Here is a 26,736-nt window from a genome sequence, read left to right as displayed (position 1 = left end):
ACCTAAAAGTAGTTTGGTTACAAAATACGCAAGAATACGCATTTTGGCCGAAACTACGACTCGTCACTATACCTAATCAACGTGGTAATCAGTAGGTATAGTCACTAGGGACTATAACCATCGTGATTACGCTCACGTTGCGAAGTTCAAACGAACTTCATGTTGACCATAAACGGGTCAATGCAGAAAGTCAAACAAAGTTTAACTTTAACGCTAAAAACGTAAAAGAACAAAAGAATACTTACAAAGGGTCCAAGCAAGCAAATCTTGATCCAAATAGCTCAGGTATGAAGCAAAGGCTTCAACTTAGAGCACATTAGATCAGATTTGTGTGAAAATGAGGTGAAGTGGGGGTTGCTATTTATAGGAAATCCACAACCGTTAGGATCGTTCCTCGATAAATGAGCTTCAATCCCAGCCATACACCTCATACCCACTGATTTATAAAACCATTGGCACCCAAAACCAGCCCACAAGATGAAAGAAACCATGTGCAAAACAATGGGACAGCTGGGTTTGTGAAGAAATGGTTTCTGCTGGTCTGGGACCCCTTTACGGACCGTAAGAGGTCCCGTAAGAGGTCCCATATGGTCCGTAAGGACCCTAGGTGCTGGCAGGAAGTTTCAAACTTTGGCAGAACAGGCCCCTACATGCTTAGAGCCTGATTTTTGACACGTTTAAGCCCCGTTAACCTCATTTCAAGACTCTAAAATGAAGCTAAAGTATAGGGAACTTAAAACGTGCTCAAAAACATCTCGGATGTCGGTTCGTTTGGCCGTACAGTTGCGTTGTTCGGTTAATTACGACGGTAGTCGTAACGAACACAAAAACGATCCAAATTGCGCGAGGAATGGAATTTTATCATGCCAAACACTAATATAAAATATTTTAATGCTTACATAAATTTTTGGATTTCCGGATATATTCAGAACGTTAGATATGCGCGAAAATGCAAACTTATGCATTTTTTGACGCTTTTAGTCCCTATTGATCAAGAAAGTTTATTTTTGCGCATCAAACACCTCAAAGCCTATTTCTAAGCTATATACATGATATTTATGGCATATTAAACTTATGATCAAGTTCCAGAATGTTCGTTACAGTACAAATCGACATACTTTCGTAGTTTGTCGAATTTAGTCCCTACAAGCGAATAAACTTGATTTCGGCATACCAAACCATCCAAAACTTATTTCTAGGTTATGTAAAGGTTATTTAAGGTATGTTAAGCCTATGCCACTATTCCAGAGTGTATGTTGCATTAAACTAGTTATATTTATGCATCAGATCGCGTATAACCTTCCAGAAAGCGATTTAAAGCCCGAAATCGAACAAGAATTTGATATGTGCAAACATTACACATATTTTTACAAATCCCAAGTATGAAACATAATATTTCATTGGTTTGGTATTTGTTTGATGGTCACAGTGACACAGGTGTCACAGTCTCCCCTACTTTAGGAAATTTCGTCCCGAAATTTATTCGTAGGAGTCTGTCTGTGACTTTGTGTCAAATAACCACCAGATATATGCAAGGCATAATCCTGTCATTTTCTTAACGGACATTCCCCAGAAACGAAAATGAATGGACGGAGTCATTTTCCTCAACGAGTATTCTTCAGAAGCAGAAATGAAGGAATAAACAAACGGAGATTCATTTCCTCAACGGACAATCTTGAGAAACGAAAATGAACAGACGAAGTCTTTTTCCTCAACGCGTATTCTTCAGAAGCGGAAATGAAGGAATAAACAAACAGAGATTCATTTCCTCAATGGACAATCTTCAGAAACGAAAATGAACAGACGGAGTCATTTTCAACGGGTGCTTCATCAGAAACGGAAATGAAAAGGATAAACAAACAGATATTCAATTCCTCAACGGACAATCTTCAGAAACGAAAATGAACAGACGAAGTCATTTTCAACGGGTGCTTCATCAGAAATGGAAATGAAAAGGGTAAACAAGCGGATATTCATTTCCTCAACGGACAATCTTCAGAAACGAAAATGAAAAGACGGAGTCATTTTCAACGGTTGCTTCCTCAGAAACGGAAATGAAAAGGATAAACAAACGGATATTCATTTCCTCAACGGACAATCTTCAGAAACGAAAATGAACAGACGGAGTCATTTTCAACGGTTGCTTCCTCAGAAACGGAAATGAAAAGGATAAACAAACGGATATTCATTTCCTCAACGGACAATCTTCAGAAACGAAAATGAACAGACGGAGTCATTTTCAACGGGTGCTTCATCAGAAATGGAAATGAAAAGGGTAAACAAATGGATATTCATTTCCTCAACGGACAATCTTCAGAAACGAAAATGAACAGACGGAGTCATTTTCACCGGTTGCTTCCTCAGAAACGGAAATGAAAAGGATAAACAAACGGATATTCATTTCCTCAACGGACAATCTTCAGAAACGAAAATGAACAGACTGAGTCATTTTCAACGGTTGCTTCCTCAGAAACGGAAATGAAAAGGATAAACAAACGAATATTCATTTCCTCAACGGACAATCTTCAGAAACGAAAATGAACTGACGGAGTCATTTTCAACGGTTGCTTCCTCAGAAACGGAAATGAAAAGGGTTAACTCTAGACACATGACAAAACTTGTTGTGGTTTTTGTGCACTAAATTCCGTAATTATGTACGCGTCCATAATTACGTAATTCCTTGCACAGTCAACACAGTGCGTTTCATAATGTGTAGGGGAATAAAATCAAACATGTGATGAGTGTGGCTAGACTACCAAAGGGTCCTTTTAATTAGATTGACAAATGATCTCTTTAATTAGACCACCAAGGAGTCTTTTCAGCTATATCATCACATGATATTCCCAACCAGATTTTTGGATCAATCTGTTTAACTAGACCACTCAAGGGGTCTAATTATGGAATAGTACTTCATAACCCAAGGGACTTAACTACAACGTAGAAGTCCATTAAGGATTTAAGATAGTACCTTTGGATATCCTACTATGAATCCCTTATACGAAGATATGGAAGATTCTACGAGGATTTGGATAGCAAAAATTTGGATCACACAAAAACATAAAAAAAGGAACACATAAGCACGTAATCACATAATTGATTAACTTGACCTTAATTTGTTATCTTTGGACATGGGTATTTAAAGCACACCAGGAATCCAATCCGTGGATTTCATTTGGCACTTTAATCATTTTCAAGAATCTATCTATGAAGATAGGAAAATCTTAATAGGAATTCGGCTTGGTCCTTATTGAATCATAATGTACGTATTGAATCATTCAAAGAATTCAATTAAGGGCTCCGATGAATGATACCCATCCACAAGGATCTAATTATGAGGATAGAAAGATCCTACATGGATTTTGGAATTTGTGTAACGAGAGGTGTTCCGATACCTTGCACTAGGCGTGCTTAAGTCGATACACAAGGTAGAAAGTTATGAGGTTGAGGCGCTAGATATGCCAAGGCGACATATGAAGCAGAATTTGAAGGTTTGAACTGCAGCAAGATTTGTAACAGCTTTGCTTTGGATTGCAAAAGCAGCACATGTTAACCAAATGTCCCCATCGTCCACTGTGGGTACATTTGAAACAGGGTATTTGATTCGGATGATGACAGTGGCATTGATTGCACCAAGGAGCAGTTCCCTTATACAGCTTCATCCCTGAGGCGAGTCATGGTGATAGCTAAATCAACGGTCCTCTGGAGTACGACGCCTATTCGCTAGGTAATTGCAGCACCTGGTTCGAACATTTGAGTGTTGTTGCGATGAAGAGGCATCTTGAAGATAATGGAAGGCATAGGAGGAAACAAGCGAAAGATAGACAAAAGAGAATGGTAACGCATGAAGATCGTGACCATTTGTTTGTTACCAAAGGCAAACAAATGAGACGGTGACTAATCAAAGTAAATGGGTCAATATAATGTATCGCGAAGACATGCTCGCCTATAAGTGGACACTCACCCCAAGAGTTCCCAGGTAAGAGTGACTTGTCCGATACTGCGGATTTGTACGAACACTCTAGCCTTAGACAGAAGACCCAGGGTACAGGCACCCACCCTTCCAGTTTGCACGTGTTCACATTAATGAGACCCAAACTTTGACGAGATCTTGAAAACTTTGAAGGTTCAAAACCTTATAATAAATCATCCTAGAACAGATGATTAGTTTTCAAGTAGATTCAAAATTTATGTTCTTATTGTGGTTGTTACTTAAGGATAAGTGACAGTATTGTTTTAAAACTAAACACAAGATAACTTGTATTAGGGTCTTAGGAAGGTTATAGTCTAGGTCAAAGCATTACTAATGACCTAATTCCCTATAATCATTGGCTCTGATACCAACTTTTCTGTCAAATCCCGACCACGTAAAACAACAAAACGTGGCGGAAACGTCGGGGAGTGTTGTAACAAAATCATTGTTTCACAACCATGAATTAAACAATTTTGTTTTATTGAATTAAATGTATTACAAGGTCTTAACAACAAAGGGAATATAACATAATTAACTAGTCTTGCATCTTTAAATGTCACTAAGGCCCCGTCCATTCCTATGTGAGCATTCACTAATATCATCATCATATATCACTAACTATTGTACCTGAAACACATGTGAAAATACGTCAGCATAAAAATGCCGGCGAGTACATAGGTTTTGTATGAGTGTTAGATTCATGGCTCGTTTTACATGTTGCAATACTTATTTAAAAAAGGAACCTTATTTTGAAGAGTATAGTATTGCGCCATAATTAACTAACTCAAATCAAGTTGATTATAATTTATAAAATCTCGTAGCCATGATTCTTAACTCCAAAACATTTGTTTAATTAAACCCAGATTGTAAATCGTTTTTGAAATAAAAACTCGAATAGTATATATATATCGTTAGAAAAACCTTGTAATATAACTTTGTTTTGATAACCTTGCCCAAGTGATCTAGATAACGCAACGATATATAATGTTTTAAAAGCACTTATATATAGGAAGTACCAGCGGCGTATCCACCATGCTTTCAGCACATTACACCCGCCCCGTTACCTAATCACTTCCCTAGCCCAACGGTTCAAACAGATTTCAAACGGTTCATGTAAATCAACAGATACAAACGGTTCACACGGTTCAACAGTTACAAACGGTTCCCATATTTCAACGGTTACAAATGGTTCACATAATCAAATAGTTACAACGGTTCACATAGTCAAATAGTTACAAACGGTCCAAAATGTAATTTAATGTGTCCATATGCTGAATGAGCATATGTAGCAAAATCTAATGTAAAACAATGTACTAAGTATGCACACAATGGACATACATAGCAAAAACATAATGAAATCATGTACTAATAGTGTACTAATGAACATAGCAAGTATATGATATGAAAACATGAAAAACATGAAAGTAACAAGTAGGCACATGTGTTTCACCCCAAAACAGTTTGAAAACAGTAAAAGAGGGGGGCTATGTACTCACTTGAGGGTGCTTAGATGTCTTGAACAACAACCAAGCAAAGCTAGAGGGGTCACAGAAATCAAATGGCATATAACATAGGTAACTACATAAATAGCCGGACCTAAATCGGAAGATTGGATAGTATGAGGTTTCGTAAACCAAATGAGAATTGGAACTCATATGATATGGTTTAACAAAGCCTACATACTAAAATGAAACCTAACCTAAGTGCTTACGACCCATTACGACTCGTTTAGGTAGCTTATGCTACTTTAACGCGTCGTTCGCGTAAAACGCGTTCGGATCGCTTAACTAGTTCTATGACAAGTAAAATATGCCTTAACAAGTCTAATAGTGTTGCCTAATCAGTTTAGATGTCGAAATTTATGTTACATATGCTTAAAATGAATTTATGCGTAAAAAGGGCATTTTGGTCATTTTCCTAAGGCATATAAACTACCTATCATACAACTACTTAAACGAAGTGACCATAAGGTATAACCTTGGAAGGTTATTCCCTATACAACTATGGTCACCTAATGTGTTTGATCGGATCCTAATGATCGACCAAACGGGTCGGGTTCGAAAGTATAAGCGATTGTTTAGATCGCTTACCTTACGACCCTACATAAGCACTAAACATAAAGTGACGAGCTAAACATGTTTAAAACATGCTTAACGAATTTAGAAAACAGGTTTGGTATCAAAACAAATGGTTTTGATACCTAAAAGTAGTTTGGTTACAAAATACGCAAGAATACGCATTTTGGCCGAAAATACGACTCGTCACTACACCTAATCAACGTGGTAATCAGTAGGTATAGTCACTAGGGACTATAACCATCGTGATTACGCTCACGTTGCGAAGTTCAAACGAACTTCATGTTGACCATAAATGGGTCAATCCAGAAAGTCAAACAAAGTTTGACTTTAACGCTAAAAACGTAAAAGAACGAAAGAATACTTACAAAGGGTCCAAGCAAGCAAATCTTGATCCAAATAGCTCAGGTATGAAGCAAAGGCTTCAACTTAGAGCACATTAGATCAGATTTGTGTGAAAATGAGGTGAAGTGGGGGTTGCTATTTATAGGAAATCCACAACCGTTAGGATCGTTCCTCGATAAATGAGCTTCAATCCCAGCCATACACCTCATATCCACTGACTTATAAAACCATTGGCACCCAAAACCAGCCCACAAGATGAAAGAAACCATGTGCAAAACAACAGGACAGCTGGGTTTGTGAAGAAATGGTTTCTGCTGGTCTGGGACCCCTTTACGAACCGTAAGAGGTCCCATACGGTCCGTAAGTACCCTAGGTGCTGGCAAGAAGTTTCAAACTTTGGCAGAACAGGCCCCTGCATGCCTAAAGCTTGATTTTTGACACGTTTAAGCCCCGTTAACCTCATTTCAAGACTCTAAAATGAAGTTAAAGTATAGGGAACTTAAAACGTGCTCAAAAACATCTCAGATGTCGGTTCGTTTGGCCGTACGGTTGCGTTGTTCGGTTAACTACGACGGTAGTCGTAACGAACGCAAAAACGATACAAATTGCGCGACGAATGGAATTTTATCATGTCAAACACTAAAATAAAATATTTTAATGCTTACATAAATTTTTGGATGTCCGGATATTGAGAACGTAAGATATGCGCGAAAATGCATACTTATGCATTTTTTGACGCTTTTAGTCCCTATTGATCAAGAAAGTTTATTTTTGCGCATCAAACACCTCAAAGCCTATTTCTAAGCTATATAAATGATATTTATGGCATATTAAACTTATGATCAAGTTCCGGAATGTTCGTTACAGTACAAATCGACATACTTTCGCAGTTTGTCGAATTTAGTCCCTGCAAGCGAATAAACTTGATTTCGGCAAACCAAACCATCCAAAACTTATTTCTAAGTTATGTAAAGGTTATTTAAGGTATGTTAAGCCTATGTCACTATTCCAGAGTGTATGTTGCATTAAACTGGTTATATTTATGCATCAGATCGCGTATAACCTTTCAAAAAGCGATTTAAAGCCCGAAATCGAACAAGAATTTGATATGTGCAAACAATACACATATTTTTACAAATCCCAAGTATGAAACATAATATTTCATTGGTGTGGTATTTGTTTGATGGTCACAGTGACACAGGTGTCACAACAGGTTTTTTTTTTCCTTTTTTTTTTTTTTGATAAATAGCGAATAGATAATGAAGAGCCGTGTCTTTAGGGTTTTTCTTTTAGGAATGAAAAAAAGCATAATTTTGGGTTTTTTTTTTATTTTGGGAATGAAAAAGCAGCGTATTTCAGTGTTTTTTTTTTTAATTTTAGGAAGGAAAAAAGAACTTCCATATTTACATAAATTTTGATAAAATATACATGTAAAACATTTCTAAAATTTTCTTTAAGTGTATCCCTAAACATGAAATAGCACCCGTTATTTCATCAATATCTGCTACGTAACGTATAGGCAGCTTGTCGCTGTCGTCCACTATTCGCCATTGATAACTAAGGTCAAGAGAGTTTAGGTATTGAACATATATATAAGCTAAGATAAATTAGAAACTTAGATTAAAGATAAGAACTAGTTGAGTAAAAAGTATATTGAATTGTATTACTTTTGTTTATAAACTAACCTAATGATTATGAAAAATGTCATAGATCTTCCATGAGTAAAAAGTATACTTCATTGGTAGCATTCACAAACAGCTTTCAAGCCAGAAAAAAGTTACGGCTGTTAATATTATATTTTGTAAGCAAGTAAGAATCATACTTTCGGTCAAAAGTCGCTTTCAAAACATGGCTTTTGTTTAGTTTACAACCAATTGTAAAAAACCGGTTATTTTATAGCCCGCAACCTTAAAAGAAAACAGGATTTATAGCTATACTTGATTGTGTCATATGTACTAAGAAGATCCGTTCAAGGAGTTCAAGTGATGACTTAAAAGACTAGTATAGAGCCTTGATTATGCTAGAGTTGTTCAAACTCTCATGAGGGCAACCCGCTTGCTATTAGTTAGCTCGAGCTACTTGAATCTAGAAACATTATAGCCTACAAATAAAGCGATTAACATAATAAAACTTTACGTTTCAAAAAAAAAAAAAAACATAATAAAACTTTATTCTATTTGACTACTTGGATTACGTGCTAATACGCACACTTTAAATCATACTTATTTGGGATCAGATCCCTCAACCTCATGGGCAAGAATACATTTTAACAATATTTGGTACCACAAGAGAAGAGACCCTTAATATGAATAAACTAATATCATTACATATTAGAGATTTCCTTATATTAACTACACACTATGAAATTTAAATGATCAAAAACACTATAGTAAATGGCATTCGCTTTTTGAAGGAGTAGCAACCCAACTACACACTCCAGCACCACGTCTACGGATAATATATTCCTATTTAGACCCTCGCCTCAAAACTGCTCTTTTGTTTTTGGAGCTTAGTATGAACAACGTAATATTTTAGGAGCTTAGGCTTAGAAGACGTATCCCTTTTCGGAGCTCTAGCTCTAAATGGCTTATCCATCCCTTTCTACAGCTACAACTTCGTATGGTTCATCCTTCTTTGGAGCTCAGGCTCTATATAAGACCTTATACATATCAAGACACAAGTCTAGAATCAGAAAAATGTCTTTTTATATTTTTATTTTACTTCTATTAATTTATTCTCTTAATTAATAGTGTATGTTTTTAACCTTTTATGTAATGTCGTAAAAACTACCAAACATCCTGTCACCATCTATGATTTATGGACATATCAACAAATATGTTTTTCATTAACAAATCCTCGTTAATAGAAAAAGGAGTTAAATATACATCTTTCTTACATTTGGAGTAAAATTTATATTATATTTTTTTATCGCACATGTTCTGACATGCAAAACACAATAACGTTTATAAAACTGTAGATTCCCTTAACATTTAATACACCTCCAAAAATATAAAACTGAAAAACTTCCCAAACCCAATGCTACCTTTAACTTTACTGCTTTGTACTTATGGATGGATACACCTATAAATTTTGTAAGTTTTAATCTTATAAACATTTAAAATGTAACTAACATTTTAGGTCAAACATATCAATTATGTTTCATCAATCTTTTCGAATGCCAAATTTTGACCACATAAATTTCGTTGACCGATCTATTTTCTTTCAAAAATGGTATACTTCCTATTTCATCTTAGTGGTGTTTAACATATTTGCAGGTTGACAGGTCTAACCTGATCCGAACCTAAAAATTTTTTGCTACTCGAACTTGAATAATCTTATCAGACATATGATACGAATGCAACACGAATATTCACAGGTTAACCCGAACATAACCGTTTGACCTAGTACTTTTTATTTTCTTTTTTTTCGCATATTAATATTTTAAATTTGAAACTCTACAACAAAAAATACCAACGTATATTAAACAATTAGATTTTAATTATGATATTTTTACGTCAAATTTTGTCATTAAGTTATAATCATGGTATAAAATACTCAACCAATTTACCTTACGACAATTTGTTTTATGAAAAAATAAAAATATAATATAAATGGGTTAAACCGGTCAACTACCCAACCCGTCAGGGTTCGACATGAACCCAACCCGTTTAGATAAACAGGTTTGCAGGCTCAACCTAAAATTAACCCAAGCCCATTTAGATTATACTTAACCTGTAAATTTCGTGTTAGGTTTTCGTGTTGTGTCGTAAATTCAAACCCCTACTTCAACTATACTAAAAGAATTATTTATTGTTTATTGTTGTTTATTATGAATTCAATTTCAAGTACTCTAAAAACTACCATTTTCGAGTGTCGTTTTGCTTTGCCGAAGGTCGGGGTGGTCCTAATATTCTCCGAGAACCAATGGTTTTAAAGGTTGTTTGTAGAGTAGACTTTGAAGTATTTTAAAGACACAGGGACATCCACATGTGTACAAGTACAACGGCTACCACCCTAGCTAATCTTTTTAATAATTCCAGATTTTTAAAACGCGTTTGTAATAAAGATATTATATGTTGTAAGGCCATATGTTACACACAGTCACTAGAACTAGAAGTGTGTAATCAAGTCGGTTTGAGAAACGGAACTATCGAAACTGGTATACATTGTAAATATTGTGAAAATGGTAATTTTTACAAATATAGGAAATACATCTTTTCCTAATATTGGACTACGCTGCCTGCCTGTGAGAGATGCGTGAGCCGTGAGTGCGTGACTATACTCACGCTCGTATGTTGTGAGGAAAAGATCGGTGACATTTAGTTCAAACAAAGCCAATGTAACACGACCATGTTGTCTTTTGTAACACATGGTTACGTCTATAAAGATCAATTATTATATTATATACAATTACAATTCTTAACATTTCTAGTATACGTAAATAACTACGTCTATAAAGATCAATTATTATATTATACGGGATGGTTCAAATGAAAATCACTTTTAACGCGAAAACTCGAAAACTAACTAAAAAAAGCCTAAAAAATGCACAATTTTTTTTTATTTTTTTATTAAAAGTCGCTAGTTTTGTATATAAAAAAACTTTAAAAAAAAATTGTAGTGCACATGTGTAAGAATTCACATGTGCACTACAAAAAAAATTGAATTTTTTTCTATATAGCTAAAATAGCAAAAATTGGTATGGTTTTAAGTTTTTTTAGTTAGTTTTCGAGTTAACTAGTGGTTTTCATTCGAATCATGACAGACACAAAAGGAATATTTTGAAGAGATATTTAGTTGTTTATAAATATGTAACTTTTGAATTTTTTGTTTTGTTTTTCTTTTTTTTTTTTTTTTGCAATAATGTTGGATTCATTGTTGGACATTCACTATATTTAAGGCATTTCGTTCATTGTAGAAATAGTTTGCATTTATTTCCCTCCATGGATTGCTAAAAATATATGGCCCAAACTGTTTTGACTTGCACCCTTTGATCTATTTTTTTAAGAGTAAACTTCTGTTTTGCTCCCAGTGGTTTTGGTCACTTTAACGGTTTTGCTCCAAACCTTTAAAAATAGCCATTTTGCTCCCTGATGTTTCGGTTTTTTTGCCACTTTGCTCCCCGCCTCTAACTCCATCCAAATTGTTTGTGTTTCCATTTTGCTCCCCGCAGGGAGCAAACTGGCAACAAAACCAAAACATCAAGTAGTAAAATGGCTATTTTTAAAGGTTTGAAGCAAAACCGTTAAAGTGACCAAACCACAGGGAGCAAAACAGAAGTTTACTCTTTTTTTAATAATAAACAGCTCCTTTTTATTCGAACCCGATTTAACAAAATAATCGTTTCAAATCATCATTCAACCCGAACCAAACCTCGTCATATTTGTATGACAGTAGAGAGAACATATATTAATATTCTTAAAACAAAAATTTTACTTCTTTGATTGTAAGTTGCATTTTCTAAAATTTACTTTTGTTCATGACTAACTTACCATTTTCATAAGCTGATAAAAACAGAAAAATTTTGAGACCATTGCAATATATAACATCGACCTTTTGGGGAAAAAACCAAATGGGCCTAAGGCCCTAAACTGTGTGGTGCTGTGTCGACCTTTAGGGGATCGAAACCAAAAAACGGGCCTAACGCCCTAAACTGTGAGGTGTTGTGTCCACCTTTAGGGGACCTAAACCAAACGGGCTCAGATTCATAGCCATTTAACTTCACTTGCATGAGTGCATCATCACTTCAACGTCCCCGGGCCAGGGAACCGAGTCTTGACTGATCTTATCTTCGTTTAAGATAGCGTTTGTGTTTGAAACGCTACCCAATATGGCCAGTTAAAACGTCACATAACCACTTGATCTTTAAAATGAAGAGAGAACTTGTTCTCCTTTTCTTCGGTTTCACCTTCAAGTGTTCCACATTTTACACGACATACAATATAAACGGGTCAAACAACATATCCAAAACAGCAACTAGAAACTGCTCATAACATTTCTAAAAAAACATCTTGAAACCGGACATCAAATTCAAAGAAAAAAGATCAAACATGGCTTCAGTTTTCTTTTCCTGACGTACGTGAAAAGTAAAAAACAATAGAAAACAAGACTAAAAATATACATGATTTACCGTCTCTTTATGCTAGAAATCAAGTCTGAACGACGTCTCCTGTCTCAACTGTCACGGATCAAATTTGTGGGTGCGCTTAAAACATACTTCGGTAACTCATATTTTGCACCTGCAATACGCGAAAATTAAATTTAAAATAATAATAATAATAATAATAATAATAATAATAATCAAGGAGCTTAAAGTTTCAATGAAAACAAACATACCTCTCTCGTCATAACATACAGTGAGATCAGCCTTTTGAACGATGACACCGGCGCTATCTATTATCGCTTGTGCAAGCGTTAAGTCGGCCTCTGCAGCAGCTTGAAGTGCATCCCAGATTTCTAGTTTTATATAAAAAAAAGTATATGTCATATTCAATATTCGTCTCGTTTTAAAGGTCTCGATTAATAATATTTCACCTTTTCTGCCACCGTAATGCGGAGCGGTATCCCAGAACTCGTCGCGCATCCGCTTAAGCTGCTCCCCGGTGATCGGTTCAGAATGCTTCCATGGTTTTGGTTTTGTTATTTTTTTAATAGGTTCTGCAATAAAAAAGAAACAAAAGCCGCACGTAAATAAACAAAGTCCAGCATTACATCAATTATATACCAACAACAATAAACTCGTGTGCGTGTGTGAACCACAACTATTCGAAAGGCATACAGCTGACAGTTTAAGTAGCTAAGGGTGAAGGGGGCACCCCCCTAATGAGGTGAGGGGAAACTTTTTGTAACCCAATCATATGTTGCCATGTCATTTCCCCTCTATAACTTCCCTCTTGTCCAAAAACGTACGGGGTGCACCCCTCTTAGGGGAATTGTTTTTTTATTCAAAAAAAAAAAAAAAGGAAAGTTTTCATTGGTTGAAAAAAAGGGTGGCCCACCTTCTCTCTCCTTCCTTCTTCGGTGACTTCTCCCCCAAACATCTCACCGATTTGGCTCCCCTCTTGGATGGCGGCACCATACCCGCTCGGCAAAATTGGTCCCCGAAGGGAGTCACCGAGGGTGCCCCGCTCAGCCTAAGTTACAACAACTTAGACTAACATACCGAAAAACAAGTTTGACTACAACCAAAGAAATCAAGAAAACTTTACTGAACATTATAAATGCCATTAATGGCTACCTAATCCAATTCCAAACAAATAGAAAAAAAAATACTCAAAAGAAGTTGGGACCATCAAGCCACAACAATAAGCAACTCATTCTGCAGACAACCGTGCATGACTTTAGAATTAATGGCCTAGCTTTCTTAAGCAAGAAAGATTAATTAATCGTCATAAAGGCCATTAATAGCTACCAAATTTCCCGAACAAATCAAAGAAAGTTGGGTTGGGACCATAGCAACTCATTCTGCAGACAACCACGCACGACTATGAAATTGATGGCCCAGCTTTCTTAAGCACGCAAGAAAGCTTTAAGAAAGTTCATAAATTGGGACCGTCTAGTCACGCCGGTAAGCAACTCACTCTGAACTGTGCTCGAGTTTCGTATTGATGGACTTTTACAAGCAATAAAGCTTTTTTTCAAAAATCATAAAAGCCATTAATAGCAACCTAAAATCAAAAACAAATCTAAGAGATACTCGAATAAAGTCAGAACCATCACGCCACACCATTAAGCAACTCATCCTGCATACAAGGCATGCCCGACCCTTTACTCATATTTCATGAATCTTTTTCTTTCCCTACAACACTTGGGCCACAGAGTGTGGCTTAGCGCCACCCCGCCACATCATCAATAATGGTGCCCCATGGCGCCATCACCCACTCCCTGCATGTTAAAAGGGGGTGCCACCCCTTCTCCGTTACAGTGCTAACGAGCGCGCTAAAGGGGTGCAGGTGGGGCCCATTCTTTTCAACCAATCAAATCTTTTCCTCTTTGTTTCTTTTTTTGTATTTTTTTAATATGGGGCTTTAAAGGGGCTTTAAACCATTGCATGCAAGTTAAAGGGGGGGGCTTTAAAGCCCCCTATGTGACATGGCACTGATGTGGCGTGATAAAGCCCCTAGGGGATTTATACCACACCCCAGCCTTAACGACTTTACTCATACTTCATGAATCTTTTTCTTTCCCTACAACACTTAACATGACCCGAAAGGAGTTTGTTACTCCTACCTAACATCAAGCTCGATAATACCCTCCTCCGAAAAACATTAACATATTTCGGTCTCAAAACAAACAAACTTACCCGCTAAGGGTGTTCGGGGCACTCTCGGTGACCCCTTTCGGTGACCGAAGTCCCCGCTCGGGAACACCGGCGCCATCAAGGCGGTGAGGCAAATCGGGGAGGGGAATCGGGGGTTGTTCACCGATGAAGAATGAAGAGAGAGGGTGTGAGGTCCATGTTTCCCACCAATCAAATTGTTTTTTTTTTGAATAAAAAACCAAGTCCCCTAAGAGGGGAGTGCCGCCATCAAATTGAGGTGAGAGGGGAGTTTAAGAGGGGAGTTGACGTGGCAAAACATGATTGGGTGTGCGTAAGAGAGGGGACTCCCCTAAGAGGGGAGTGCCCCTCTCACCCTAAAAACCCGACAGAAGGCAACCCCTAATCCGGTCTTACAGTGTCCCATTGACAAGATATTGCATCTTAAAACCCTTACCAACAAATACTTTCAAACTAAATATAACAACACAAACTACTTCACAAGAAAAAAAGTTATACTATCAAGAACTTCAAGAAACCCTAAAAACCATCAACAAAAAACCCCTAATTCAATCCAGGAAGTAACATACCAACCCTGAATAACAGTCACATAAACAATCAAAAACAAATGAGAATAACAAGTTTCTAAAATCAAACATGCAACAAACAATACCCACAACCAAAAACCCCAATAAAATCCAACAAATTTACCGTCCGCTTTGGCACGCGATGATCCTGCACAACCCATAATAGTGATAACTCCAACGAGTGAAATAATATCCAAATTGGTTTCGTTCCCCAAGATCCCAGAAACGATTTGATTAGAAAATCTTGAGAATTGAAGAATTGGGTTTCCGATAAAGAAGTTAATAGTGATGGATGATCATCGGAGGAGGAATTAGGGCAAATTGGTGCCCCTAAATTGGTTTATGGGGAGTGAATTGGGACTAGGGTTTGGTTTGGTTTTTGATTTGATTGATAAAAAAAGGTTGGATGATTTTGATGAGTTGGCGGGTTTTGCACCGAGTTAGGCACGTGGACATCACGTTCAACCTATATGCCATATATCACCATCTCGGGGAAGAAAATTCATAAGCCATAACGCGAGGGTGTTCCTCGACCCTATGGAGCGTCATCGGCTATATCACGTCTGATAACCCCGTCACTATGGATAGTCTAATGAAAAGTTGAAAGTGGAATCAGGTTTGGACTAGTTTGGGTTTTGTCGGTTTGTTGAATGGTTTGAGTGGGTTTGTTGATGAGGTTTTGAGTAGTTTTGATTGGGTTTTTTTATTGGTTTGGTTCGGGGTTAAATCGGTTTTAAAGATGAAGATTACAAATTGGTCCTTAAACTATTGTTTCTATCAGGGATCCATAATGGTTCCAAACTGGTTTCGGTTTGGATTTGCTTCAGGAACGGTTTGGGTAAGCAACTCTAGTTAGGATGTTCGATATTCGATTACAAACTTATTAAACTTAACCGAATTACATTTTCTTGGGTTGGTTTTTAAACTACAAGCGAATTGGATCTTCGTTTTAAGAATCTGAATTCGGTTCATACTAAATAACATATACAATTGGGTTAAATAAATATAGTGGATCCAATATCTATATTCATTTAAAGATATGGTGGATTAACTCTAATCTAAAGTTTATTCCATTCGTCTATGGCTTTATAGCCTAGTGGCATCTTGGAGGTGGGATAAAGCTTTGGGACCAATAGGTCCTGGGTTCGATTCCCAAAAGGGGGTTTTTCCATATTTATTGGGTTTCCTCCTGAATTGGCGTATAGGCATTATGCCTAGTGGAGATGGATATGATCGGGTGGTTCCGCTGGTGGCACGATGATACTCCAGTGGTCCGTCAGTGATCCAAATTTGCCGTTCAAAAAAAAAAAGTTTATTCCATTCATCTAAAATCAAATATGTTTGATAATTTTTGTTTTGTATTTTTTTCCTATTTTTCCTTACCCATCAAAACCAATACATTGTGTAGAATATCTGAATATCATGCGTCATCTTATATTATTCGCAATATTCATGTTACATGTTAGTAATCTTTGTTATATATATGTGACAAGTATCATCTTATCCTTGTCTTTCCATGTTCTTGGCCATATTCTTATTCAGGTTTATGATAATGTGCCCAATCAAAATATGAGAAACACAACAATATGGCATCATATTAATCTTTATCATATGCATACACAAAAAGCTTCAAAGACAAGGTTAAATCCTACACCCATCTCACTTGGCAAGTCACCTAGTGGCAAGACACATTAAGTTGTCATTAAAGGAAAGAAGTAGTTAAAATCTTTTAAAAATAATTTTTTAAACAGTTTTTGTGAGGATTATACTTATTCGTTTGGGTGAAATCATTAAACCGTATTCATACATGCTCTTCTCTTCCCCCTTAAATTATTAAACAAGGCACATGAGTCACTCCACAAAAGCCGCAACTTCTAAATAGAACAAATTACAACCCATGTGCTCTTCCGGCTTGGGCCTAGGTGCGTCTCGTGGTCTAGGGACCCAGAACTTGTGTGTTGCTTTGACCATACACATAACATGCAAGAAAAGTGTTATATCTTTTTCATCGTAAAAACATGCAAAACTCACCTAACTTGTTCTTAACTCAATTCTTTTTAAACCTCTTATGTTTATATGGTTTAAGACTTAGAAAATCTACCCAAGATCATTTAACAATAATGTAAATTTAACACTCTTTGCCCTTTAACCCTCCATATCTTATAATTAGCCATATATACACACTATTTGTTATTTTTAATAGTATCACATAATTACATATATATTTCAAATCCGTGAAAATTAAAAGAAGTAATTCTATACATCGTCTCAAATCTGAATACCTGTTACAAATGATCTAGTTCTCCCATTGATTTACACTTTTTATTTTAAATTGGAACAAAAGAAGGGAAGAAACCACAAAACATTTAAATTAAATCAATTGAATTCACTTTCGCTTATAAGTCTCGGGTGTATAAACACCCAATATTCTGCATATGTTAAAAACGAATTTAATATGATCGTGACCACTATCTTTATAAACAAACACTAAAAATTCATTTTCTTAGAACAATAAAAGCTTTTGACATTGATTCAAGGCTTTATTGATCGACCGCCCCAAGTACAAAGGGAAACAAACAATAAGCAAACATGAACCCAAAACCATGTCAATGGCTTGGTGACCATTGAACCACGCTCGTCATCCTGAGCCCCTAACTCGAGCCAAAACCCAATTGGGTTGGATTATGAATGGGGATAGTCTAAATTTCCGTATACAACAACAACCAACAACCATACCCAGTAAATCCCACAAATGGCAAAACTACTTATAGGGTCTGGGGAGGATGGGATGTAGACAGATCTTGCCTCTATCCATAGGGATAGAGAGGCTGCTTCCAGAGAGACCCTCGGCTCGAAAACGAACAGCATACCAACACACCAAGTCAAAGAATATAGAAATAAGAAGTCACTCATACCAAGAAAGTGATCAGAGTGACACAGTATAATGTAAATCATATATAATAGCATACAACATCATTTGGGCATAAACACAAGAAGTCAATCACCGGAAAAATCCCTTAAAGAGTAAGAAAAACCTACTTCCCTAAAATACACCTAAGACCTTACTGCAATATCTTCTAGAAGTCCTTAACCCTAATCCTACGCCTCCACGAAGTCCTATCTTAGACCATGCCCTCTAAATTTCCGTATGCGAGCCCTTTTTATTGTTTATTTTTTTTAATTATTTTGCGGTGATCCATGCATCTAGCAAAACCACAACCTCCTAAACCCAATTCCAAGATTTCCCATTTATTAACTTGAGCCCCTCTTAACTAATTCCGCCCGCTAATCAATATAACTTCATTTGTTGAAGCCCACTTACGTTTGTTGCAGCCCATGAATTTTATAACAAGCTGGGTAAGGTGTAAGGAGTGGGCGGCTAACTCACTCGGCAAAGTGAGTTTGCCACTCGGTAACACCACGACCAACAAAACTTTAGTCACCAAATTTCACCAATTCGGGGAAGAGAGGAAGGAGAGAGAGGGTATTGTGGGTGGGGTCCATTCCTATCTCAACCAATTACAACTTTTTCTTTTTTTTAAAAAAAAAACAGTTTATCACTTCACCAAGTGTCTAAACCATTGCCAACACTTTTCACCAAAGTTTAAACACTTTTGACTGACTGACATGACGCGCTCTGATTGGTCAGTTTTTTGGTTTGCCACTCCAAAGTGTTTAACCACTCCTTACACCCTAAGCCTACAAAAATGAATATAATAAATCAGTTAAATCATCATTATCATTTTAGTGCCATGGATTTTAATACAGTTTATGGACTTGAGGCACATAATTTTGTTCTTTATCACCACCTAATATTAATAATCATCAACCTCAAGTAAAGAAGCTGTCAATATAATAATAATGATATATAAAGACGCCGGTTCTGAGAATTCATTTACCCTGTTCGAGCTCGAAAAAACGTGTCCTTAGGCCTTAACAAAATCGGGTATTGGGCTCATTAAAGGTTTTAAACCTAATGGCAATGGGCTAATAACTAATCTAAACCATAAAAATAGTTTTATAAGTGGGCCAATGTTGGTGTTTGTATAAGTATACCCTATTAATTTATTTATTTTAACATTTACATATCGGATTTTTTTTAAAAATAATATGCCCTTCGATGTATCTGGCTGTAATATACGGAAAATAAGTATATAAAACCTGTTAATAATGGTAATAATAAAAAAAAAAAGATAAATATCTTTAATCGTTTTGCTAATAAAATATGTGTAAATACTGCATGTTCTTTTTCCTTGGTTCCACGTATATTTAAAAAAAATAATAATAAATAAGATTACCTTGTATTGTATTAGAGCATTCAACCATCATGCACAGCTTTATCTCAACGACCTCTTCGTCTTTATCATAACGCACACGATGATAATCAAACGAACTTGCCGAAGATTCTGGGAATTGCGATTTTGAATGACCGTTCTTTATAAACCGTCAAACCTCGTGATAGAAATTGTTTTCTTTTGCTGCTCTCTGTTCTAATTATTCAGCCGTGCTAGTCTGCATTCGTCTCCGGCCAACATCACTGCTGCGACCATTCTTCGTTTTCTGTTGTGACTATCGCGACTATCGCGCTGAACTCCATCATCACCGGTGTCGACTTTTGATTCGCGATCAGCCCAGGTTCGGAACTTTCGTGCTGCCGCCTTAGTACTCCGCCACTCGTGTTCCGTTCGGTTCAGTCCGATTCACGCCACTGGAAGTTACTCGTGTTTCGCAGACCTTGTTTCACTCTCGGATTTGTTTCGGTTCGACATTTAAGGTACCCAATCGATAACTCGTCCGATTCGAATTTATATGTTTAAATTCTGGTTTGAACTCGTACCGGCGACTAAAGTTTAGAATTATTTAAAAGGGCAAAGAGGTCGATGAAATAACACTTCTAGTTTCGAAACCCAACTTGTGCTCTGTTGTGTTTGGATCATAATAATCCAAAGTGATGTTGAGATCATATTACGAAACTGATGCGAAGTTGGTTGCGGTTGTTGAACGTTAGACTTATGATTGACTGCTTCAGTTCTTTTGTTAGATTAACTGATACTTTATTATCTTTCATGTTTTAGGGGATATTTGCATGAGGTTACTAGAACTAGAACTACATATAAAAAAAAACTAACATAGAAAAGATAGAAATTAACTTTGATTTTTGTACGTAAAGTATTAGTCTATAGTTGAAGTTCATTGTAAAAGCAAATGAAAGTAACTGTTAAACTATAGTGTGAATGTGAATTGTGGGTTCAAGTATGTGGTATGTGTGCAAGTCAAGTCTGCAACTCATATAATTTCTTATTACAAGTAAATTAATATAGCCACTATTTTCTTTATACATGCACATATACTTATAGCCTTATAGGATATTTTGAAATATATGTAAATTAGTTTAAAGAGGTTACTACTACCGAATCATAATGATTCATATTTGACTATTTTCTTTAAGGAAAATAGAGATGATAAGTTCATCAAGTCGCATAACTAAGTGGTTCAATAAAATATCTAATAATGGTTTTATTTATTTGGCCACAGTTTTTTTTTTTTTTTAATAATAAAAAGGTTAATGAAGTCAAACTTAAGCCTCTTAATAAACGAATCAAGCAATGTTCATAAAACTGATTTGGGTTGTAACGGGATTATAGGTTCTTGATTTTTCGTGGTCTACTTGATTCTTTGGATTTTGTTTTGCTTGCTAATAAGGTACGGATTCTGTTTCTTTTACATCATAGTATAATTTTGCTTTCGTCACTCGTTGGTACGGATCCTGTCCTTGTCAGCATAGTATTTTATTCATATCCGTTACTTTGTAGTACGGGTGTTTTCGTTAGATGGTTCGGTTCGTATTGTTATATGATTGGTATTTGTTGTAGCATGCAATAGACTTTAAATTTTGTGCTCGTTATTGCATGTTCCGTTTAGACTTATGTCAATATATACATTTATTTTTGATACGCTTTGTACTCTGTCACCCGAGCAATTATAAGACTTGTCATTGGGGCGTCAACGACATGGCACTCATCGTGGCGGTGCGTAACTAAAGTTCACGGCGTTTCTAGTTTGTGCTTGTGTAGCACATGGCCCCTAGAGGCGAATAGATCGATCTTAGCTCTGACTCCTGACTCTTGAGTCCTGTTGAGATGGAATAATGTGTATGCGCCTACACGCACCGTCTCGGCGCATGGATTATAGCCGTGTATGCCTCTGTTTAGGCTCGTGGGTGCTTCTATATTACGTGACTTGTTTTACTATTATATGTTGTCACGTATGTCTTGTCTCTGTTATGATATGTTGATATGTTACATGCATCAAATTATGTTCAGTATATGTATCTGTTCAGTATAAGTTTTGGGATTCAAGTTATATAAGTATCTATTTCAGTGCCAAAATCTAGACTTGTTTAACGTTAGTACCGTTCATGTTTCTGTCCTATGTCTGCCTTACTTTTACCGTTGATTTCTCCGTTACTGGGCAACTTTTTGGCTCAGCCGTAGTTTCTTTCTTGTGTTGTTTTGTGTGTGTTTTGCAGGTAATCATGGGAAACGGGGATGAGTGAGAGGAAATGAAGTTTAAGAAGTTTTTGAAGTTTCCGTGTTTATTTATTTTCAGTAATTGAATAATAAAAGACTTAGGTTTTTGGTGGATTCGAGACTTTTGTTTCTTGGTTTCTATCGTGTATTGAAACTCTTTGGTTTTTGATATCTGTAATAGTGACATGCCAACCCGTTCTGGGTTGGGGTGTTACACAGGCCCTGGCCGGTGGTCCTCCCTGCCCACCCTAAAGGCCGGCTAATAATAAAGTTCATATTTAATTTAATTATTATGTCACTTTAGATCATTTTCACTTTGAAGATATATCCTGATAAAGCAAGTCAACAATATATCTAAGACAAGATCAATGACTTTGATTAAATAATTAGTATCAAGTACCTAAAATGCACCGATTACCTTTAGCAGAAATAAAGCTATCCGATATCCATCACTTTATTAAAGTTTCCATAAAACTCATTATTCACCGAACACATTTAAAACTTGTATGCTAGCCCAAAACATAGATAAAAGGGCATCAGACCTGATGGAAAGCTTCCTAGTGTGTAACACCCCAAAACTCGAATTATTAAATTCGTTAGTAGGTTACCTTGTGTAATTAGATGAAGTACAATAACTAAGTTATTAGGCCTAGTTAAGTGTCTAATAAATAAATAAAAGAATGAGGTTTGTGGCAATTAAGATGATATGTTAAACTTGAGGGGACTAAGGGTGCCAAGATGGAAACTCAAGTTATTAAAACCAAATATCACACACACAAGGTGTGTGTGCGTGGTAGGATCGTCCAGGAGAAAGAGCAGAGGGGTGTGAACCCTAGCTCTCAAGAACAACAACACAAATTCAGCCCAATCAAAGCCAAAATCAAATGGAAAGCCTTGCATGGATAAAGATTTCTCATAATCTAACCCTAACAAACATATGGTAAGTTGTAATTTTGAGTTTGATGATTTTTGTATGAAGTGGCTTAGGATCAATCCACAAAATTTACTGAAATTAAGCATGGATATATGTTAGAATTATCATTTGGAATGTGAATTATACAAGATTTGATGTTAATTGAGATTTGGAGATGAAACCCACTTGGCTTAGTAAAAATGGCGACATGGGTATGTCACCCATGTCCAACCTTTGTTTGATTCTTGATATGATATGTTGCATGTGACCAAATTGTTAGTTATATTGAACATGGTATGAAATTGAATTGTTATTGGTAGTTTGGATGATCGAAAACAAGAACTAGGAAGAAAAGAATGAAGGTTACTTGTACATTATGTTTAGAAACTTGTACGCATGCCAAGTGTTCGATGAAATGACTAGGTGAATTTAGAAGGTGAAATAGTATGCAAGAAAGTGGTAATTAGTTATGGAATGTGATAAAGGGGTGTTTGATAGTAAATTAACATGAGAATTGAGTTTAGATATAGTTCATTGCTAAGTATGGATTATGGTGCAAATGTAGAATTAATGAGGTTTCTAGTATGGTGTGTACATGTAAACAAGTGATCATGCGATTAAATGAGTATCTCACCATGAGTGTACCACATGTTATTGATATGATTAATGGAAGTCGAATGTGAATTGTGAATTAATATGGTTGTTCTCTTGTATAATTTCATATGCTAACAAGAACGTGTGTGTAACGAAACGAATGTATGTGTGAGTAAATATGTATGCGTGTATGATTATGTGATTATGTGGTTGTAAGTACATTTGCATCATAAGTAGGAAATATATATAGTGTCATATGTATAGCCTAATATGATGTAGCGAATATATGAAGTTAAGTCGGAAGTTTATACATTAAACCATTGACTTTTGGAAGTCAACTGCACATAAGGGACATAGCTAGATTTTTGACACAATTATAAGATCTTGGAACGTCATATGGTATGTGTTAAATTAATATGCGTTTTATGCGTTAACATGATGGATTGTATGAGTTTGAAAAGATATGATTTGGGTGTATGCCTTATGTTTGTTAGACTTGACTATGAAAGCTAATTGCGAGTTATGCATTCGACATGATCATTTATATGTAAAATCATGTATACTAACAAGGATGTGATTGCGGTGACACGAAAGCATTAGGGATCATGTGGAAATGGACTCAAGCAAGAAAGACAAACGGGTCAAGAGGAGACAAGGAAGCGGATGCGAAAACGGACTCTCAAGGTAAGTGAATCCCAAACTTACCCTTCTGACTTAATATGTTTTGTTACTTGGTAAATTATCTAGAGTTATGTAAGAAAGTATGAAGTAAAGGTAGTGATAGGGTAAGTCTAATGGAAAGTAGCCGAATGTGGTTAGGTAAGTTGGGAAGTGCATGATATAGATCAAGCGGGTCGAACATATATGCATGAATCGTGTAACGATAATGTAATTTATAAAGTTTAAGGACCCCAAGGTATGAATTTTTAGTTAATTAGGTAGGGAAATGTTTTATGAACAATTTGAAACAAGTTTCAAGTGAAACGGATGCAAAACGATCAAGTTATGCGAATTTTAGTATTAAAATAGGGGGCTGATCTGGGCATCGCCGTAGCTTACGGTGCCCACCGTAAGCTACGGTGGGTGCTGGGCCCTTCCTTCTGCCGTAAGACAGTTAAATGCCACCGTAAGGGTTTTGGGGCCACCGTAAGCTACGGTAGCCACCGTAGCTTACGGTGGAGGTCAGGTGCAAAATGTAAGTTATGCATTTCTTTGTTTCCTTTAATTTCGGGCCTCGTGAATTCATCCTAAGCCCCGATAAGCTTCTATAATGCACCTCAACCCTACCAAATGGCTCGATAAGCTACGGTTAAGTATGGAACTCATCTTTAAGATCCGAAATGTACCCGAAAGTCACCTAAAAAGCGTTTAGGAAGCGTGAGTAAGAATGGAAAGGGTAAGCGTGTGTGCGGGAAACGAATTAAGTATGTGGGTCAGTATGTATAGATTTAACTTCTTCCCAATACGCTTAAGCTAATAAGTAATCATGAATATGAGGTAGTATGTATGTATGAATGTATTTATGTATTTATGTATTTATGTAATTATGTAAGTACATGTACGTGTGAGCGAAGGTATGCACATGTGTAGTTATGATCCGTTTTATGAATGTATGTTTGTATGTAGTTATGTATGTATGAATGTATGTATGTATGTATGTATGTGTGTATGTATGTATGTATGTGAAAAGGTATGTTTGTATGTAGTTAAGTATGCATGTATTTATGGTTGTATGTAGTTATGTATGCACGTATGTATGCGGGAAGGTATGTTTGTATGTAGTTATGTATGTATGTAGGCATGTATGTGGGTAGGAATGTATGTACACAGTCATGTATGTAATGTATGCGTAGTTTCAATACATTTAAGTATTGGCGTTATTAACAGTGTGCCTCGAGAATGAAACATAGTGCAGGTACTATATTGAAGTTCGTCAAGGATTAGACGCCCGGTTGGAATGACTAGATCTAGAAAGAAAACGGGACGAAAAGTATATGTGGATAGAACGTAGCGAGACTACATGATTAAGAATCTTGTTTGTATATGATGTATACTAATGCTGTGAATGTATGTGGTGGGTGCAGGTTGTACGAATGACAAATTATCATCATGAGGTGTAGCGATCAAGGTCCAAGTTACAAGATAGATTGTACGGGGATCCTGGAGTATATAAAATGATAGACATAAGTTAGACGTTCATTTTGTAAATGAGTACGAAGGATGCGTATATTGTAAAAAGGTTATTTTATATTGAAGTTTCAAGTAGGATAAAACGTTTTTAATGAAAGAAATTTTATGGTACGTAATTCCGCTGCGTCTTTTCAGTTAAAGCGTGTTAGGGTGTTACATAGTGCCACGTCCGTTGGTCCGTATACGCAATCATGACTGACCTCAACTTGGCATCACATGAATATGATTACTACACCTTTCAAGCCATGGCATGACCCATCATGAACCCAAAACCATGTCAATGGCTTGGTGACCATTGAACCACGCTCGTCATCTTGAGCCCCTAACTCGAGCCAAAACCCAATTGGGTCATCTGTGACCCGTACATGAACCAAACAAATAAACATGTCTTCATGCACGCATACCCATGCCATGTAACCCCTAGTTCTTCGCCTCGGTCACTAAGCCAAACCACTAGAACCACCACTATGGCCCTTGTTGTTGTCCGTCGTCACAACTGTGACCATGACCTCCATCCGCAGCCATTTCGATAGTCGCTACCTCCGCCTACCACCATCACCATGCTCGTCGTCTTATAACAGCGTCACAACCATAGTTCCCACCACCATTCGATGCCGCACAAACGACGTCACCAACCAGACTCGACTCCCCAAGCCCGCAACCCCCACATGAAACATACGATGGATTACCTGAAATTCGTGATTGGAAGTCGAATCACCACAAGCCGAGCTCGTCTCCCCTTGCTAGTCACACTCTCTCTTATCCATTCCCTTGTAACCGTCGCACACCGCTAGGTCCGATTATAGCTTTAGGGTTTCATCCCTCATGTTTTTATCTCTAAAACATCTCGCCCGGATCCCTCATGTTTGGTTACATGCATCTTGAGCTTAAGTAAATTTGTTTAGCTCCAGTTAATGACAACTGGGTCCTCAAATAGCCCAGCCCAAAACAAACCATCATCAACTCATATACTAAATGTGACACTCTAGGTTTTCCCGAGCCAATATCGTGTAATAACATTGTGTGTATATACGTTATTAAATGAAAGTTGCGTGTTATCTTGATGTTCTATGTGATCCTTGTACTAAGTATGTATATGTAGTATATATGTATGTAGTGGGCCGAGACCGCGAACCCGACTCGAGACCACCCGGTCTTGAGTGAACAGTTAATGGTTGGGCCGATTGGGCCACAAACCCGACGAACCCCACTCGAGACGGGTATAAAACCCAAAGCCCGCACACACTCTTCTTTTGCACTCTCCCCCATTTCACC

At 36.7% G+C, this 26,736-nt stretch overlaps 1 protein-coding gene and 2 long non-coding RNA genes across 3 annotated transcripts; 2 read left to right on the top strand and 1 right to left on the bottom strand.

The window, feature by feature from the left end:
* Positions 1 to 12,351: 12,351 nt before the first annotated feature.
* LOC110915966 (ubiquitin domain-containing protein 1) lies at positions 12,352 to 15,678 on the bottom strand. The gene is made up of 4 exons (XM_022160718.2): positions 15,359 to 15,678; positions 12,925 to 13,047; positions 12,727 to 12,846; positions 12,352 to 12,629 (listed from the first exon to the last, which is right to left on the bottom strand). The coding sequence occupies exons 1-4, from the start codon at positions 15,393 to 15,395 to the stop codon at positions 12,565 to 12,567; spliced, it is 345 nt and encodes a 114-aa protein (XP_022016410.1). The 5' UTR covers positions 15,396 to 15,678; the 3' UTR covers positions 12,352 to 12,564.
* A 3,894-nt stretch (positions 15,679 to 19,572) lies between these two features.
* LOC118488141 lies at positions 19,573 to 22,015 on the top strand. Its single transcript, XR_004883976.1, has 3 exons — positions 19,573 to 20,008; positions 20,880 to 20,937; positions 21,764 to 22,015. It is a non-coding gene; the product is annotated as an uncharacterized LOC118488141 (long non-coding RNA).
* A 568-nt stretch (positions 22,016 to 22,583) lies between these two features.
* On the top strand, positions 22,584 to 25,553 carry LOC110918416. The gene is made up of 3 exons (XR_002581292.2): positions 22,584 to 22,704; positions 23,866 to 23,955; positions 25,356 to 25,553. It is a non-coding gene; the product is annotated as an uncharacterized LOC110918416 (long non-coding RNA).
* Positions 25,554 to 26,736: the final 1,183 nt, after the last annotated feature.

The sequence above is a fragment of the Helianthus annuus genome, chromosome 16 (assembly GCF_002127325.2).
Source record: "Helianthus annuus cultivar XRQ/B chromosome 16, HanXRQr2.0-SUNRISE, whole genome shotgun sequence".
In the NCBI taxonomy this organism is placed as follows: domain Eukaryota; kingdom Viridiplantae; phylum Streptophyta; class Magnoliopsida; order Asterales; family Asteraceae; genus Helianthus; species Helianthus annuus.
The sequence above is the reverse complement of the archived record's forward strand: the minus strand, read 5'-3'. Positions and strand labels throughout refer to the sequence as shown.

What these genes read in the sequence shown, in the direction of transcription:
- LOC110915966 (XM_022160718.2), bottom strand. Translation starts at nt 15,395, where the DNA reads ATGGGTTGTGCAGGATCATCGCGTGCCAAAGCGGACG. An exon ending in ATCGCGTGCCAAAGCGGACG is followed by an intron (nt 13,048 to 15,358) that starts GTAAATTTGTTG and finishes TTTTTATTGCAG; the next exon opens with AACCTATTAAAAAAATAACA. An exon ending in TGTATGTTATGACGAGAGAG is followed by an intron (nt 12,630 to 12,726) that starts GTATGTTTGTTT and finishes CGCGTATTGCAG; the next exon opens with GTGCAAAATATGAGTTACCG.